This window comes from Phocoena phocoena, chromosome 17 (assembly GCF_963924675.1).
Source record: "Phocoena phocoena chromosome 17, mPhoPho1.1, whole genome shotgun sequence".
NCBI classification, from domain to species: Eukaryota; Metazoa; Chordata; class Mammalia; order Artiodactyla; family Phocoenidae; genus Phocoena; species Phocoena phocoena.
Genome location: NC_089235.1, coordinates 40,049,022 through 40,067,992, shown reverse-complemented (window position 1 = coordinate 40,067,992; position 18,971 = coordinate 40,049,022). Strand labels below are relative to the sequence as shown.

The 18,971-nt window shown below is 36.9% G+C and overlaps 1 protein-coding gene across 1 annotated transcript in view; it reads right to left on the bottom strand.

The window, feature by feature from the left end:
• The window catches only part of INTS8 (integrator complex subunit 8), a 51,443-nt gene that overhangs the window by 11,059 nt on the left and 21,413 nt on the right, over positions 1-18,971 (bottom strand). The window contains exons 11-18 of the mRNA XM_065895637.1: positions 14,127-14,197; positions 13,566-13,741; positions 12,277-12,410; positions 10,561-10,671; positions 8,863-9,064; positions 5,303-5,424; positions 1,115-1,299; positions 640-673 (exon numbers count right to left, since the gene is read on the bottom strand). Of these exons, the coding sequence (XP_065751709.1) occupies positions 640-673; positions 1,115-1,299; positions 5,303-5,424; positions 8,863-9,064; positions 10,561-10,671; positions 12,277-12,410; positions 13,566-13,741; positions 14,127-14,197 (1,035 nt within the window). The remainder of the gene's footprint in view (positions 1-639; positions 674-1,114; positions 1,300-5,302; positions 5,425-8,862; positions 9,065-10,560; positions 10,672-12,276; positions 12,411-13,565; positions 13,742-14,126; positions 14,198-18,971) is intronic.

The following is an 18,971-nucleotide window of genomic DNA, read 5'->3' as shown; positions in this document are numbered from 1 at the left end:
ACACAGAATCCTTAAATATTATATATATTTTAGTATCTTTCCCATCAACCTCAAGGATACCAAGTATTTTCCTTCAAAAGATTCTTACGGGTTTGAAAATTACCACCTGCTTTAGTTTACAGCACACTAAAGATCAACTTTATTTTTAATCTCATGAAAGAAATGGCAACACACAATTTACACAGAAATGACCAAATTTAGGTGTCTGTCCTCACGTCTTTTGAAATTGAGTAAACAGACCTCTTTCCAACTAGTACTTCCAGCTACCTCTAGAAAAAATTGACTTCTTATTCCTTAAAATAATAGAGGATGGAATTTAAAGAGTGGAATCTATGTCCAATAAATAAATATGACGTTAATCCTATCAAGAAAAATTTAAGTTAGGCTTCACCTATCTAGCCCTATTATGAAGAATTCTTTACAGTTTAAAAAACACCTGTTCCATTCGCTAAAACATGGTAAGGTAAATGCAAAACAAACTTCTCCATTCAGACTATCCCGTCCTCAAAAAAAGGATCACTGAAGATAAAAAGCACACTAACAGGTTACTTAAATAATCAGCATTTAAACACTCAATATTTTTTGTCATATTCTACAGAAATCAGCAATAGTAATTAGATCAATTTTTATAAAGCTTACCCGTAATTTTTTGATAAAAGAAAGCAGTTCACTCCTACAAAAAACACAAATTGTGTATATGCATTTAATATTAGAAATTAAAAATAAAAACAAGAAAGTAAATTATACGTGAAGGTTTATTCCTAACTTTCCAGTCCTGCATGTATAAAAGAGTATAATATTCTACTGTCGTACTAACCTAATAAAATGTCTTTCCTGCTTTAATCACATGTGACATCTTTAGCACCATCCAACCAAAACTGTTGACTTTGAACTCAGGTTTGATTATATTAAATGATTAATAAGTAGTCTCTTAAAGTAACATATAAGCAAGGTATGTCCTAAGGTGGCCATATCAGACAAGTCCATCGGAGATCAGCACCACAGAATTCTTACATTGCCCATCTTTATGATACACAAGGATAATGGTAGGTGTTCTTACAACAGTACAAATAGTATAAATAAATAACTAAAAAAACAAACTGATAGAACATACCGATACATTATACCTAATGTAGACTCCCTCTGCTTTATTAAACTAATTCTGCCATCATTTCCTCGTTTGTGTTGACTGGACACACTACAGATCTGAACAATAACTTCCCAAAGGTCTTTAGCAGTCCGTCTACTTTCTTTAGGGCCTGGAAGTTCTTTGCATGTAGCTGCTAAAAGCTGTCCAAGCTATAACATGAAAAACAGACAGAAAATACACAAAAGATAATCTGTAATGTCATGCATGCTATTTCTATTACTGACGAACATTTGAAGAAAGATAAATAACTGCCCACACATACGAAGCACAGGTATCTTATGCTGTGCCTTCTATCCAACCGCTGAAGAATTGAGAGCTCACTGTCTACTGACAGATCTGAATCCGATCTGGGAAGGGAATCCTCTGGTCCCACCACATTATAAACCTCCTTGTTTCTAAACAATTATAGTCTAATGAGAAGAAAATGAGACAATGCAAAGAGGTATGTGATCTATTCAGTGGGAAAAAACAAAACTGTTAAATACACATAGTATGATCCCACCTTAAAAAAAAAAAAGCCCATAATGGAACATATACACTACAATGTTAACTGTAAAAGCCCAGAGATGAGACTAAAATAGGGGTTAAATTTCACTCACACACACAATTTTTTTTTAATTTTAATGGAAAAAATGAGGAAAAAATATGGACATTGAAGTTGGCAGAATAAAGGAAAAAGATCTAGAGCAACTTTTCTCTAAGAAAAATGACAGCAACTGGGGATGGACCTACTGCTGATGTGAGGAGGTAGAATTAGGGAAGGACAGATTACTGAAAGTGACTGATCTGAATAAAGGCAGCCTTCAGGACCAAAGGTGTAGGAAGGACCCAGAAATAAAGAATGGAAGGGCTGAAAGCAAAAGGCACAGAAAAGACAGGCCCAAAATGTAGAGAAAGAAATAGGCTTATATGCCAAATCCATCACGTCTTTTCCTCTATAATTTAAGCAAGAGAGAGCCCCTCTATCCTTTGTTTTTAGTAATTCTTATACATCATTTCTCTTTAGAGGGTAAAGTAGCCAGGGATAATTCACGTCCATCAAGAATCCCCAGTTCCCTGACTGGACCTAGAAAAGGTTCATAATGGGGTCCCACTGCTTAAAGAGAGAGGCAGGATTATGACAAAGGTGAAAATAGTGCTTTTCCCCCAAATTTCAAACACAGAAAAGTTGAAAGTACAGTTCAATAAATACCTGAACACTTAATTTACAAGAATTCTGGTGCTTCCTAAAGCTAGTGAAAATGGTGTTAAAAACCCTAGCTATGCTATGTGAATGGAAATCAAGGGTCCCTGATCTAGGAGAACATTTCATCCTGCGTGCCTACTGCACGTACTCTTCTCTAACAACTAGAATCACAATATACACAAGTTATTTACTGCAGTTCTCAATTTCATTTTCTGTTGTCAGAGGTCACATGCTTGGCTGAAGGTTACTACATTAAGCAAGTAAATTCACTTAAAAGTAAGAATTTTCAGAGGTATTAGGCCCCAAGTCAATTGAATTCCACATTCTTGAGCATCTCCTATGTGCTGGGTATCAAGCAAAGCACTGAAAATATCAAAATTAACTGTCCTCAAGAAGCTCACTGTTTTACAGGGAAGACAGACAGGTGAACAAATAATTTACTATACAGTATAAGTGCAACAAAAGAAATATGTCCACAGTACAACAGTACAGAAGTAACAAGAACAGCAAGTTTGCGGAGAAAAGAATTATGGAAAGCTTCCAAGAAACTACACAAACCAGCAGAAGTGGGAAGAGCATCTCGGCCAAATGAACACACAGAAGTGCGGAAGCCTGAGAAAGCACTGTGTGTACAAGGGCCGTGAGCACTCTGGCACCACAGACAGAGCTGGCATGACAGGGAGGGAGAAGGAGAAGCTCCCACACCTTAAAAGGCCTTGCAGGCCACGGCAAAAGCCATGGTCTTTGTCTTATACCATCATGACTGTTAGCGCCAACCTCTCCTCCTCCCACTAGCTAGTCTCTTATAATCTAAGCGCCCATAAATGCTATACATTTTCCAATATACTACACTACCTCCCATACTGATCCAAGGGAGAGGCTGGACTGTTTTTCTTATTTCAAAAGGTCATATTTAGTCACATGCGTAAGACTATTCCCTTTCCTTTTTCCATTCCTAAGAGAATGGAAAATAAAATTGATTAAAAATCACTTAAGGGCTTCCCTGGTGGCGCAGTGGTTGAGAGTCCACCTGTCGATGCAGGGGACACGGGTTCGTGCCCCGGTCTGGGAAGATCCCACATGCCGCAGAGCGGCTGGGCCCGTAAGCCATGGCCACTGAGCCTGCGCATCCGGAGCCTGTGCTCCGCAACGGGAGAGGCCACAACAGTGAGAGGCCCGCGTACCGCAAAAAAATAAAAAATAAAAAATCACTTAATATTTCACTACCCAGGGATAATGACTATTAATATCCTTCCAGACTCTTCCTTATGCATCTGTATATATATTCCACATCAAATTCGAAGTTTGAAAGCTGCTCTAAATTGTCTAATTTTTAATACCTGATCCCTTACTCTAGACTTCTTAATCTGATTACTTTCTCCTCTACGTTAAAAAGGGAACAAGGGGCCAACTAGGGTAGGAGACACACAAAGCCCTAATCCAGATGAGACGATGAGATGCCTCAGTGGCCCCTGCAGCAAGGTCACCTCATACCCTTCCTCCTCTGTGGCCAGATCAAGGGGAGTGCAGGAAGCAGTGAGCTAACCTAGCCCAAGGTTAGGCAACCTACAACACAATACCCCGTGCCCTTCCACACTGCAGGCCCTCAAACATGCGGCCAGCCTTCCTGGTGCACACAGCTCCACAGAGTTCACAGCTAAGAGAAGCAAAGAGAAAAGCCCCTGCGCTGTCACAATACTAAGCAACGAGCTACCGTTCTAAGTGGAAATGATAATCGCGAAAACAAAACGGTCGTCTCATCTGAGAGTTTACTACAGACAAGAGACTGCTGGGCATAATCAGACAAATACCCTAGATATCAGGAACTCCCATCTCAGAAAGTTCACTAAAAAAACAGATATAATCCAATGTCTGAAATTCCAAAGAGAAGGATGACTTAAGTATGACAATAAATTTTTATGAACGACCATAAAGAAAACAAAAAGGAGGAAAAAACCAAAAGAAATCAGTAAGTCTTCAAAGGGTTGAAGTGAAATGAGCTCAGTTTTTTAAAGGCCATACATGAAATAAGGAGGAAACAAATAACCAAAGGCAAACGTAAAAACTGGTCCAGTGTTGCAAGGTTTCCAGATAACCGTCCATTTAAACCGTCCATCTCACTGAAGATGAGATGACGGCAGGTAAGAACAAAAGGTAACACAAGCATTAAGAAAAGAGTAAGGAAATCTGAAGGACGAAACATATATTAAAAAAGTGGTAAATCATGAAATGTTTTGTTTGTTTTTTTTTAACTACAAGACCAGAAAGGGAGAAATGTTCACTGCTTATTCAGGGTAAACGTAATATTAACACATGAAAGAAAGAATCTTAGGGAAGACTTCCTGTCTCTCTTTATTTTTGATGTTTTCTCCACCCAGAAGCATTTCCAGTCGTGCAGGGTAGGTGTAATTAAGAAAGGAGTATAAACAAACAACATACCATCAATTTACTGGATGAACAGTTTCATATGGAAATAATCACTAATAACAAACATGTACCCTAATAAGAATCAGGAATCAACTTAGAGAGTTTAATAGGCTTTGAAGAAGGGTAAGGTGCTCAAATGGAAAATGGGTGCAGCTCATCCCTAGCGCCCCCCCCAGTTCAACCCAGCTAGACCCAGGTATTCCAGAGCTGAACCCGGGGTTTGACTACATCAATCAAAGCAAGAAAAGCTGACTAACGTCTCACTACTTTAGGATTATACCAAAATGTTGTCTATTAACGAAATAATTTTTGCTTGCATTCTCGTAACTATAGGGTAGAAGAAAAAAATATTAGAGAGGGCAAACTAAAGTGCCTGAATTATCAAAAACTATACTTTTACCTACAAACCAACAAGCATTTGTCCAAACTTAGACTGAATCTTAGAAACTGGACAAGCTCCCTAAGTAGTACAGATCTAAAGAAACTGGTCCAATAATCCCACCCTAATAATCCTTTTATTTAGATTAAACATGAATTACCTTTACATATGGATTACTCTGAAGCAGAAATGCAGGAACTTGCAGGGTAAGGTATTCATTTTCCCTCCAGTTTAACATAAAAGCAACACACTCCTCGGCAATAACTTGACGAAGAGGAATATCTAAAAAGCAAAGAAGAAAGTAGTTGGAGTTACCATCATAACATTAAAAGAACAAAGCATGGGACTTCCCTGGCAGTCCAGTGGTTACCATGCTGTGCTATCACTGCAGAGGCTGCAGGTTTGATCCCTGGTAAGGGAACTGAGATCCTGCAAGCCGTGCAGCGCGGTGTGGCAATCAATCAATCAATAACAAAGCAAACAGTTGCTCAGATTCCAGCTGAACAAATCAAAAACAAGTTACAGATGAAAAAATAGAAAAACACTAATATTTTATACTTTCTCTGTAAAGTTTAAGGTTTCCCAATAATAGGTTGCCACAGTCCCCACTATTAATCAACAAAATTCTCTACTAAGAACACCTTAAGATGCCTAACACTCTACTGTGGAAGTCTAGGAGCTGGTACCCAGCCTCTACAAATTTATAGTTTAAATGAGCAGAGAGGGACTTCCCTGGTGGTCCAGTGGTTAAGAATCCGCCTTCCAATGCAGGGGACGCAGGTTCGATCCCTGGTCAGGGAACTAAGGTCCCACATGCCATGGGGGCAACTAAGCCCACATGCCACAACTACTACTGAGCACACAGGCCACAACTAGAGAGCCCGCGTGCTGCAACTACAGTGCCCACGAGCTCTGGAGCTCACACGCCACAACTAGAGAGAACCCTACGGGCTGCAACTAAGACCCGACGCAGCCAAAAATAAATAAATAAATAAATGAGCAGAGAAGAACCACACAAACAAAACAAATATATAATGGTATGGTATAAACTTCTAGCTATTTAGAGCACAGAAATAGGTAAACCATGTTTAAAGCTGTAATACATCCATGTTAATATGTTTTTCATTTTTTAAATAATTTTTCCTGATTAAAACATGATAAATAGTCATAAGAGACAAATCATTCACTCATTCAAAAAATATGTACTATACCTGTAACAATTTTAAATAAAAAGATATGAGGGAAAAAAATCACTCAGAATTGTTTGACCATTATTTCCTTTGAAATAAATAATTATTAAATATACCTTAATATTAAATACATTGTGAATTTTTGTAGCTCAAAGTATATAATACTCAGGTTTTAATGTATTTCAAGAAAGAGGAAAAGAAACCCAATGAATACTAAATAACAACGTTAAAACTTAAAATGGGGAGAGCTATTAAACTTCTTGAGTACCTATATTTTTCAGCCATTCTAAAAAGTCTTTGCCTGTGGCTATTTATATCTCACTTTATCCCAAAAAGCGACTGGAGACAACAAAAAAGAGGCACAGGAACACACCAAAATTAAGTAAAAATACATTATTTGCATCATCTTCTTAAAGAAGGAGTGAAGATAGAAGTAAATTTAATATCCCAGTGTACAACATGTCACTGTGCATTGTGCACCATACACTTTGCCAGAGGAAGCCCAGACAGCATTTGGCTCCAAGGCGTCCTTTATTCACTGGACATCTCTCATTAGTGAGTCCACAATGGTTCTTAAAGAAGAATCAGCATCTAGAGAGTGGGGTTCAAACGCTTTCTTTCTTGTTCTTCCTAAGAGTACATCCTTTCCTTCTCATTTCAAACGCTGCTTATAACACAAACTATGGGACAAATAGATGAACATTCAGTAAGTTAGGGGAGAGAAGGAAGAATGGAGGGAGGGAGGGAGGGAGGGAGGGAGGGAGGAAAAAGTGAACTCCAAACTACTCAAATGCCAAAAAGGTAGTACAAAGAGACTATAATTACTTGAAGGCATTTCCAACCATTTCAAAGAGTAAAAGCACAGGCTTAAGTTGGCCTGATGAGTTCAAAACACAGTTCCGTCTCTTACTTCATGACTTCGGCCAAATTCTTTAAACTTAGTTTCTTGATTTACAAAATGGGGATAATTAAATAAGAAGCTACTTCATGAAGCTGCTGCAAGGACTAAATCAGTTATGCACCTAAGCTCTGAGAAGAATGTCTGACATGTAGTTAGCACTCAATAAATGTTAGGGTTTTTAAAATTCTTTTTGCTTTTCATTTTAGAGAACCAATCTTCAACCTTTAAAAAGAAAACACTCTGGGGAATTCCCTGGAAGTCCAATGGTTAGGATTCTGTGCTTTTGCTGCCGAGGGCCCGGGTTCAATCCCTGGTAGGGGAACTAAGATCCCACAAGCCGCGCAGCATGGCCCGAAAAGAAAAAGGAAAAAAAAAGAGCTTTAAAAAACACTCTGTTGACAGTTAGTATATATTAATTAGATCAATTTTTATTGTGATACTGAAGAGCAATGATGCATTAAAACTCAAAAGTATTCTATCTATAGAGTGCTAAAAAGTTGTAATTTTTTCAAGAAATCACAATGTTATAACAATTAAATTAATTCAAAAGACCCCAGAGGGCCAGCAGCCATTTGTTTGGGCACATTATTAGGACCTTGCTTTATACTTTAATTTTACTATTTATAGTATTAAATGTGTACAGTATGATTGAAATGCTCTAAATATTATTAAATCATGTAAAAGTAAGAAACTGCTTTAACTAAGCAAGATTATATGTAACAGATAATTCTTATGATAAAAAAAACTTCTTATGATAAGCTTCTTTTCATAATAAGATCTTTACATTTAGAACTGGACAGTCAAAATCTGTTCCTAAAAGTGACCACAGTGACTTCCTGACCCACAGGCAATCGTGCTGAGGGCTGTCTATGGCAGCTATGAGGAAATAAACCTTCAACATGCAGCTTCAAGGACATTTTGAATCTTTTAACATAATACCTTAAAATTGCAATATAGTTTTTGTAGTGTGTTGAATGCTGTCCCCTCAAAATTCATGTACACCTGAGACCTCAGAAGGTGATCTTACTTGGAAACAGGGTCTTTGCAGATGTGGTTAGTTAAAATGAGGTCATACTGAATTAGGGTAGACCCTAAATCCAATGACTGGTGCCCTTACAAGAGGAGAAGACATGGACACACACACACACACACACACACACAGAAGGCCACATGAAACAGGTAAAGACTGGAGTGATGCAGCTGCAAGCCCAGGAACACCAAAGGCTGCTGGGAGCCACCAGAGGCTAGGGAGAAGCAAGGAAGGATCCTTCTCTAGAGCCTTCAAAGGGAGTGTAGGCCTGCAGACCCCTTGATTTCAGACATCTCATCTCCAAAACCATGAAAAAATTAATTTCTGCAGCAAAAAGACCCAAAGCAGCCAAAAACAAATAAATAAATTTTAAATAAATAAATAAATTTCTGTTACTTATTTATGGCAATCCTAGGAAATTAATAATTTCCTACATTTTCCCCAATGTTTTCAAGTGAACTCCACATCTGAATTCTGTTTTAAAAGACAAATAATTTTTTCATAGATGGTAAAAAGTCCAGTAAATATTCTTTTAGAATATTCCCCACAGTTACTTGAGTACTGAATTTCTGAAATCCGGCTTTGTGAAAAAGTCTTACCAGGAAGCCTCATTTCCAGATATCCTCGCACCCTACTAATAAGATCAGAAGGCGGTCTCTCTCCAGATTGCCCTGTTCCAGCTTCATGTGTATGAACATCCAAAAGCAGCATCTCATTCAGCATGACCTGACGAAGTTTTGGTGAGAATTCTGTCACCAACTCCAAACAAGCAGCAAATAGCTGTTTAGCATGGGTAAAGTCCTATAAAAAGAAACAGCAGAATAGCCTGGATCACCTTTCCTCTGGAGTCAAAAAATACGTCTTTAAAAGTACAGAACAAAGAAGAGAAGAATTAATTTAAATGGTTAACACTGGTTATCTTGGGGAGTGAGGCTAGACTATCATGTTTTTATCATCTCTGCATTGTTGATTTATTCCAATAAATACTTAATTCTTTTGTAAATTTTTTTTTTTTTTGGCTGCACCACACGGCACACAGGATCTTAGTTCCTCAACCAGGGATTGAACCCGTGCCCCCTGCAGTGGAAGCACAGAGTCCTGACCACTGAACCGCCAGGGAATTACCTGTAATTTTTAAAAAACATCCAATAAACAATCAATATAATATACATGCTATATTACTAAACAAGTTTTACATAAATTATAAAATAACAAAACTAGGGGACTTCCTTGGCAGTCCAGGGGTTAAGACCCCACGCTTCCACTGCAGGGGGCACAGGTTCAATCCCTGGTCTGGGAACTAAGATCCTACATGCCACACAGCGTGGCCAAAAAATAAATAAATAAAATTAAAAAACTAGAAGTTTTATATAAATATTACATACATATATCATACAGGTATAAAATTCCATGACTAAACACTCTTCTCCCCCTAAGATAGTCAGAATTAGACCTTACCCCCTTCAACAAGGTTCCACATTCTAAAATTTTGCACACAACCCTATTAGCCTATATAATTGACTAATAAATAAATCAAATCAGCTATGATCCAAGCCCTTTCCTACACATCTCTTTCTAATTTTTCCAAAGAGTAGCCTTCGCCTACTCTCTCCACATGATTCTTTCACTCATACAATGTGGCTTCTATCCCCCACATCGTGAAAAAGAAATAGCTCTTACTAAACAAAGATCTTCTAATGGCACAATCTACTCAATACCTTTCAGTTACCTTACTGGACTTAGGGGCTGCAACCCAGTGCTGTCCATTCCGTTTTCTTGACAACCTCTATCCCCTTAGCTATTATGACCCCACAAGTCTGGTCTTCATACCAGACTCTTTCTCATGCCACTCTTTTTGGACCTGTGCTGGATCCCCTAGGTTCTGAATATTCTGCCAGGGTGATCTTTGATGATTCCCAAATCTGTATTTCCATCCCAGACTACTTCACAAATAGATCCTTATGTAAAATCTACAAAAGTAATTTTAAGGATTTTTGTTTTTGTTTTCTTTAGCTTGGAATACAATCTTTACTAACTGAACCCTAAATACAAAAGAACTATTCATGTTCTCTAATTTTTTATAAGACAGAGAGTAGTAGCCATATGTCCAAGACCATTTTCGTATAGCTATGAGGGTAAAAGGAAAAAGAATAAACCAAAACGCCTTTTCAAATATCCTCCTAGGCCTACGACTATGATTTTAAGATCAGGAAAACACAACTGATTCTGATTCCTGGCTTCATGCTAAATTTACAAAGCATATTCTTAACCAGACGTCAATGTATGCTTTTGCTCACCTTAACAGTACTGCAGTGTAAACCTTTGGCCATTAGAATGTAAACCAAATCTCTTGTTAAATTGTCTTTGATTCCCAGGATAACACCACTATAGACAGAAGGTATTTCCCACTAGAAGAAATAAAAATACACAAATACACACACATGAAGCCAAATCTAGATAAGAATCTTTTCAGTAATAGTCAATCCCATTTAAAAAATCATTCAAAAGTCATTTTTGAAAGAGAAAGGAAAATGACAGCTGTATTGAAATGCTAATCAAAATGAACATAATCGCTATAATGAGCTAGTAATAAATAATTAAATGGATTGGAACTTTCTGAAGGACAGACTGTAGAGATAAAGAAGGAAAAAAAATTCTAGGAGTTTAATACGTATTAACTCATATGATCCTCACAACAGTATTACGTAGGTACTATTATCTCCATTTCACAGATGAGAAAACAGAGACACACAGAAGTCAAATAACTTGCCGAGGACTATAAAGCTAGTTAAGTAGAGAGCTGGCATTCAAACTCAGGCAGTTAGTACCAGAACTCCCGCTCTTAACTATTATGCTATATACTTCCTCTCTATATAAATGAACACAAATAACCATGTCAATGCTAAGAAGCCCAACTAAGGTTCAGACCAATTTTTCGTTTCACTGCACTTTCACGTTCAAACCCCACAAAATATACAGCAATTCCTTGCTTCTTTTTATTACATATTCAGCAGAGGAGGAGTATGCAGTTAAATTAGAAGCACTACCACAGTACTTTAATTTCTCCTGTATCTGTGGACTGCTTCCCTTGTATCTCAAGCTACATTCCACTGAAATGTTTAAAAAGCTATTTTCATTTGCACTTTCCACACGGGAAAACTTAAGTAGACAACTTCAGAAACATTAGCTTGGCATTTTAAAAAGAATATCTAAAGCCAAAAATGTTCTAAAAGAAATTTTAATGAAGTGGTTCTAAACTGTAGGCTTTAGACTTCAAGAAGATAGGAAAAAACTAAACCAAAAATACTCTGTAAGCACACAGCAAGTATTAGCTCCAGACTGCATAAATATTATACCTTACACACATATTAACAGCTATACTGAAAATGCATGTAGGTGTTATGACAACAAATGAAATATAAACTCACTTTTTGTTGTTACTGATTTAATAGTGTCGATTTAATAACCTTTTTTGGATATTTCTCTGTCAATGGATGTTCAAAGTGCAATTACTCTCATGTGCAGGTACTTTACATTGTTGATGAATTGTTGACAAATAAAAGGGGTTCTTATTCCCAAAAAGGTCAGGGAACAGCTCTTCTATGAAATTACATCAGAAAACAAGGGTAATTTTCTTATCTGTTCTTTTTTTTTTTCCTGGCTGCATTGGGTCTTCTTGCTGCACGCAGGCTTTCTCTAGTTGTGGCGAGCGGGGGCTACTCTTCGTTGCGGTGCGTGGGCTTCTCATTGCGGTGGCTTCTCTTGTTGCAGAGCACGGGCTCTAGGCACGCAGGCTTCAGTAGTTGTGGCACGCAGGCTCAGCAGTTGTGGCTTGCGGGCTCTAGAGCACAGGCTCAGTAGTTGTGGCGCACGGGCTTAGCTGCTCTGTGGCATGTGGGATCTTCCTGGACCAGGGATCAAACCCATGTCACCTGAATTGGCGGGTGGATTCTTAACCACTGCACCACCAGGGAAGTCCCTTCTTATATGTGCTTAAGAGAGGGCCTTCTTACCTTATTAGACACTGTCCAGAATTGGCGCTCTGAAGTCATACCATGTAATTCAATTAAAATCTGTCGAATCCTCCAGGGATCTACTGATAATATCAGCTGATGCTCCAACTGGCCAATGTTGACACTTGCTGAGGCTAAGAAAGGAAGGAGAGGTTTCCATTTAAATAATGATTTGATTCAAAGGTATACATAATCCTATAAATATGAGAACGGTAATTTACTGAGAGAAATTGTGCATGTTTATAAGTATTATAAGTTAAAAGCATCTCTCATCTTGAAAACTTATTTATTCAACTTAATGCAAATTATGTTTTAACTTCACTCTCATATAGAAAGCCTAACACAATTTTTATTATGTCTTCATTTAATAAATGAATGCATTTAATAAAGATAATGAAAATAAAAACATAAAAATCAGTAGCTGGTACATGGAAAGAATTATGTGGGATATATGGAAAAATTTAACTTATATAGACAGTCTCCTAGTTTGGAACATACTGTGTTATTTAAAAGCACATCTAAAATGTTTTGAGCAATAAACATTAAGAACGTGTTTTCTGAAGGGGAGAATGAGGAGGTGGAGGCACTGCCTTCCCCAGAAAACCAAGAATTGATCATTAAAATCCCTCACTACAACTCGGCTTTCAGATATAGTCTTCAATAATGCATTTCCAGCATTTTATCTGTGTTAATATTATTCTTTCCCTTTACACCTGGACTGTTAACGCCGTTTAAATCTAATGAGGGTCAAAGCAGCTAAAAGTTCGTTCAGCCAGCTGAATTCTGTGTCCCCTATATTAAGTGTTGAAGCTTGTATTTCTTATTAATGAGCAGTACTACATTTTCTACTTATATTTATAAAATAAGAGAAAAAAATGGAAGAAAATCATCAAATAAATAAGGCAAAAATGGCAATGGTGCCAAAGCTGAATGTTTAGCTAGAAGACAGTATCACGATGATATATAGGTTGAAATGCATGCAAGCCTGTACCTTTTATCTTTCTCAACCGCTCCCCTCCCCTCCTGTTTTTTACCTTCAAGAACACAGCAGCAGAGTTACGTGGGTCTACTCCCACAGCTAAAATCCTTTATGTATCTAGGCCTATATCTCCGTGAATCAGAGACTCAGCAGAGTCCCAAGACTTAACTGCTTAGACAGAAATATGACTACAAAAGACAGGTAAATGTATATTAATTACCAGCATTCGTGTAATCTGAAACAAATTAAGAGGATATCCTAAATATACTGAGGGGCAGAATGTGCCAACATTTTAGCTAGCAGAGCTAACCTGGGATATCATAAAATGAAGTTACTGGTTTAATGCACAGATTTACTCTAGGGGATCTCTTCCTCATCTGATCAACAAGTAGCTTTCGTTCTTCATCTTTCAACAATGTAATGAAAAGCTCATGTGAAGAAATCATGAAAACATACTGCAGGTCTTCCAACCCCAGACACACATTCCTAGATCAGTAAGAAATATTATAAAACAAAAAAAGTGTATAATTTTAGTTTGGGGAAAACAATCATATTAACCAATTTTTATTAATAAACTGTTTAAAAAACCACCATTCGATAACTGCACAACAATCATTTGAAACAGCTTTTAAAATTTCTTTTTGGCCCTTCTTTAAAGTTTGTGCTTTCAATGCTACAATACACAAAAGGAGTAACTGACAGAATCCTAAGTTTTATGTGGCTACACGAATCCAAACCGTAACTGTTCTTAAATACCAATTATTGCCTGGTTATAAGATAGGCAGGGCAAATCCAAAACGATAAGGAATAAAAGGTATCTTTCTCACAGGACTAAGTTCAAAATTAAGAAAAAGAAAAGAAAGGCACTTACTTTAGAAAAGCAGCCATGTTTCCTTTCAAAGAATCTGAAGCTTTTTCTAAATTTATTGATCTTGAACATACCTAGGAATTTGAGTAGTTTTTATTTGAATATGGGTACTTTAAAATAATTATACTACAGTCTGAAAAGTTTAGATTTAAAAACAACTGAATTTTCCTTTCAAATATTATCAGTCACAGATCTGGTTAAGAAATTTAAGAGATGAGACCAAAGAATATGCAGTAAAGAATAATCTATATAGCATACGAAGAAGTCCTGCCGAAATTTACAAAGTACGTTGCCAAATTAAATGGAGTGATAACTTTAAGAATCAGTAGTTCCTGTCAGAAAAGTGAGAAAAGGGTCATCTTAGATAGCTGAAAAGAAAGATCGATAATAGTTAAAGTATATAGAACCAATGGTTAAGAAGATAACCAAGGTTTAAAAACTAAACAATGAAAATAAAGAGTAACAGAAACTATGAAAATACTAGTTATCTAAAAATAATATCCTTATAATATTATTCTGAGTTTATTAGATTAGGTTTCCTCCCCACATATTATTTACAAGAAGTCAAAAAGAATCTATTAGCGTAAAAGCTCCCTAACCTTAAGAAATTGTCAAATATTCTCTAATATGTTGCCACAAAAATTAAATTATATAATGTTTATAGCAGTATTATTCATAAGAGCTAAAAAGCGTAAACAACCCTAAAGCCCATCAACTGATGAACGAACACTCAAAACAGACAGTGAAGAGCATATCCAGTCAATGGGATACTATTCAGCTATAAAAAAGAATGAAGTACTGATACACACTCCAACATGGATCAAATTTTTCAGGTTTTCAACATTAAGTGAAAGAAGTCAGTTATTTATATGACATGTCCAGAACAGGCAAATCTACAGAGACAAAAAGTAGATTAATAGTTGCCTAGGGTTGAAGAGATTGAGGGAAAATGGGAAATGACTGCTAATGGATAAGAAGTTCTGTTGCAGATGGGCAGAGAGGAATGAAATGTTGTCAAACTGGCTGAGGCGATGGCTGCCCAACTCTATGAACATGCTAAGAATCACTGAACTGTGCATTTTAAATGGGTGAATTGTACGGCATGCGAATTACATCCCAATGAAGCTATTAAAAGAAAAAAAGGAATAATAGTATTTTTAATTACCACGCTCAGAAACAGTATCTTGAAAGTACTTTGCTCAGATGAACAGATTACGCTATCAGTATATAACACATCTGAGCATCTGGGAGTATGTACAATATATTTACATTCTAATAGTTCTGCCCCGCTGTATACATAAACTAAGTTTGCTACCATATGTAAGATCTTATGATAAATAATATTTTAGTGTACTTTCATGAGACTGTTTATTCAAATATAGAGATGCATTGTATATGTGTCATCACGTGTTCGGGAATATGTGGTAACTCCTGATAAGCAACGTAACAGAGATGTTATGTGAACTCACCTCAACTTTTTAAAAATGAAAAATATGAAATAGGTGACATCTCTATAGATGCTATAAACACTGAAAAGATAACTAAAAACATTAATATTAATCAACTTAAATATTTAGATAAAGTGGACAAATTCTTAGAAAAGAACTTCTCAAAACTAATCAAGAAAAAAAGAACAGCAGATGAAATCACTGAAATTGAATCAATGCCAAAGATCTTCCCCCCCCAAAAAATCTCCAGGCCCAAATACATCGTTGGTATGTATGAAAAAAAGCAATGAGTCCATTTTCTTTTCCAGGCAAAAAGAAATGATCCACACCTCAATTTATTTATGAGGCACACACGACCTTAGTAACAAAATCAAACACAAGGGGCTTCCCTGGTGGCGCAGTGGTTGGGAGTCCGCCTGCCAATGCGGGGGACGCGGGGTTCTGGCCCTGGTCCGGGAGGATCCCATATGCCACGGAGTAGCTGGGCCCGTGAGCCACAATTACTGGGCCCACATGCCACAACTGCTGAGGCCCGCATGCCAGGAGTCTGTGCTCTGCAGCGGGGGGGGGGGGGGCACCGCAGTGGGGGGCCCGCGCACCGCGGCGAGGAGTGGCCCCCGCTCTCTGCAACTGGAGAAAGCCCACAAACAGCGGTGAGGACCCAATACAGCCAAAAATAAATAAATAAAATTAAATTTAAAAAAATCAAACACAGGACAAGAAAGAAAAAAAAACTGATGCATCAATCTCACACACGAATGTAAAAAAATCTTAAAGTATTAGCAAGCCAAATCCAGCAATATATATTAAAAACAATCATCACATGACCTAAAACTAATACAATGTTACATGTCAATTATATCCCAGTTTAAAAAAAAGATCACAACCTAGTTGGGTTTATCCAGACAAGGTACTTCAACACTTAAAAATTAATATACTTCACTACATTAACCAATTAGAAGAGAAAAATTATGTGCTTGTCATCATAGACATAGAAAAAGCACTTAATAAAATCTAAAAATAATTCATGATTTTTTAAAAATAAGAGCCTTCAGTGAATTAAGGATAAACAGAAACTTCCTTAATCAGATACAGAGTAACGATAAGAAAAACCTATAATAAACATCACTCTAAACAGTAAAAGAGTACAAGCTTTTGAGACTAAGAATGAGACCAGGAAGCCCATCATAGCCCTTTCTACCAAACATTATACTGGAGATCATTGTCAGCACAGTAAGAACAAGTACACAGAAATAAAAATGAAAAGGCTAGAAAAGGAAGAAAACAAAATGCATTATTTACAGATAAAGACTATTTAGAAAAACAAATGAACCTACAGATAAACAGAATTTTTAAGAGTTTAGCAAAGCAGCTGGAAACGAAATCATATACGGAGTTCAACTATACCTCGATACCAATGCATAAACTATTTTCAAGTTCATAAAAAAAATTAAATAAAAAGACTTCTATGGAAAAATTAAAAGCTTTAAAGGGCATTAAAGAACGCCTAAATAAATCAAAACCTATACCAGTTCACAGATTAGAATTAGAACACTCAATATTGTAAAGATACTAATTTTTCACAAATTGACTTTTAAAGGTAATATAGTTCCAAACAAAAATCCAACAGGCTTGTTTGTGAAACTTGACAATCTGAGTCAACTGTCTACAAGAAAACACAAAAAGACAAGCATAACCAACACAACTTTGAAAAACAAGGTATGTACTTCAGATGATATCAAGATAGGGATACTGATGTATGGGTAAACAAACAGAAAAGTGGTACAGAACACAGCCCAGAGACAGGCCCACACACGTATGGATACTTGGCATTCAAGAGAGGTAGCACTGGAGATTGGCAGAAAAAAGATGGAACTTTCAATAAATGGTACTGGAACAAGTGAGGAAAAAAATGACATCAGACCCCCTACTTCATGTTAATACACAAAAATCAATCATAGGTGGATTAAAGACCTAAATGTGAAAAGAAGGCTAAGCTCTATAGAGCTTTTGAAGGTAAAATATAGGACAATTTTCACGACTACAGGATATGAAAAGCTTTCTTGAACAAGACACAGAAATCCACTAATCTTTTCCTTTATGGAAAAGATTGATAAATTTTATTATATTAAAATTAAGAACTTTTAAAATAATAAAAAGTTAAAAGAGAAGTAAAACGCAGAAAAGATACCTGCAGTATTTAAAACTAGTAAAGGACAGAATATATAAAAAATTCCTGCAAAAGAAAAAAAAAAAAGACAATTCAACAGAAAAATGAGGCATACCACTTGGAATGGGTACCTCAAAAGACAAAATCTAGGGCTTCCCTGGTGGCGCAGTGGTTGAGAGTCCGCCTGCCGATGCAGGGGACACGGGTTCGTGCCCCGGTCCGGGAAGATCCTACATGCCACGGAGCGGCTGGGCCTGTGAGCCATGGCCACTGAGCCTGCGTGTCTGGAGCCTGTGTTCCGCAACGGGAGAGGCCACAACAGTGAGAGGCCCGCGTACCGCAAAAAAAAAAAAAAAAAAAAAAAAAAAAGACAAAATCTATATGTGCAAAAAAATAAATGAAAAGCTGCTGAATTCCTCAGTAATAAAGGAAATGGACGTTAAAACCTCAATGAGATACCATTATACCATGACCCTGACAGGAAATCTGACAATATCAAGTGCTGACAAAGATCCTGACCAACGAGAACCCTCATGCATGCTAGTGGCAAATACACTTGGAAATTATATAGTAATATTGCAGATAAACCTTCTCCAGGAATGTAACAGATAAATCGTATGTGGGTGCACCAGGATATGTGTACAGTATTTTCCAAGAAGCACCACAGCCACAAATTGTATATAACACAAATGTCCATCATCTTAAGAATAAATAAATTGTGACATGGTCATATAATGTTGTAACACCTTACAGCAATGGAAAAAAAAAAAACTGTACTTGCATACAACTTGAAAAGACATCTCAAGTATGTTCACTGAGAGACAAAGAATTTATTTTGTATGATTTCATTTATGTAAAGTTCGAAACAGGCAAATTAAAGAATATTCTTTAAGGGTACATACAAAGGTGATACAACTGTAATGAAAAGCAAGGAAATGATTATCACAAAACACAGGACAGTGGTTTCCTCAAGGAGAGGCAGAGAGGGTTTGGTAAGGAGCATAAGAAGGACTTCTAGAGCACTGGCAGTGTTGTATGTTTAGAACTAAATGGTACTAATTGTACTCTGTGTACTCCTCTCAAGGTTTATTACATTAAGACTATTAACGAAAGAGAAAGATCCAGTAGAAACACAGATTCTGGCGCTCACATGAGAGGCAAGAAGTATGATCCAAGGGTTTTTAGTGAGCAGGTGATTGAGGTTTTGGATGAGAATAAAAAGTGATATGA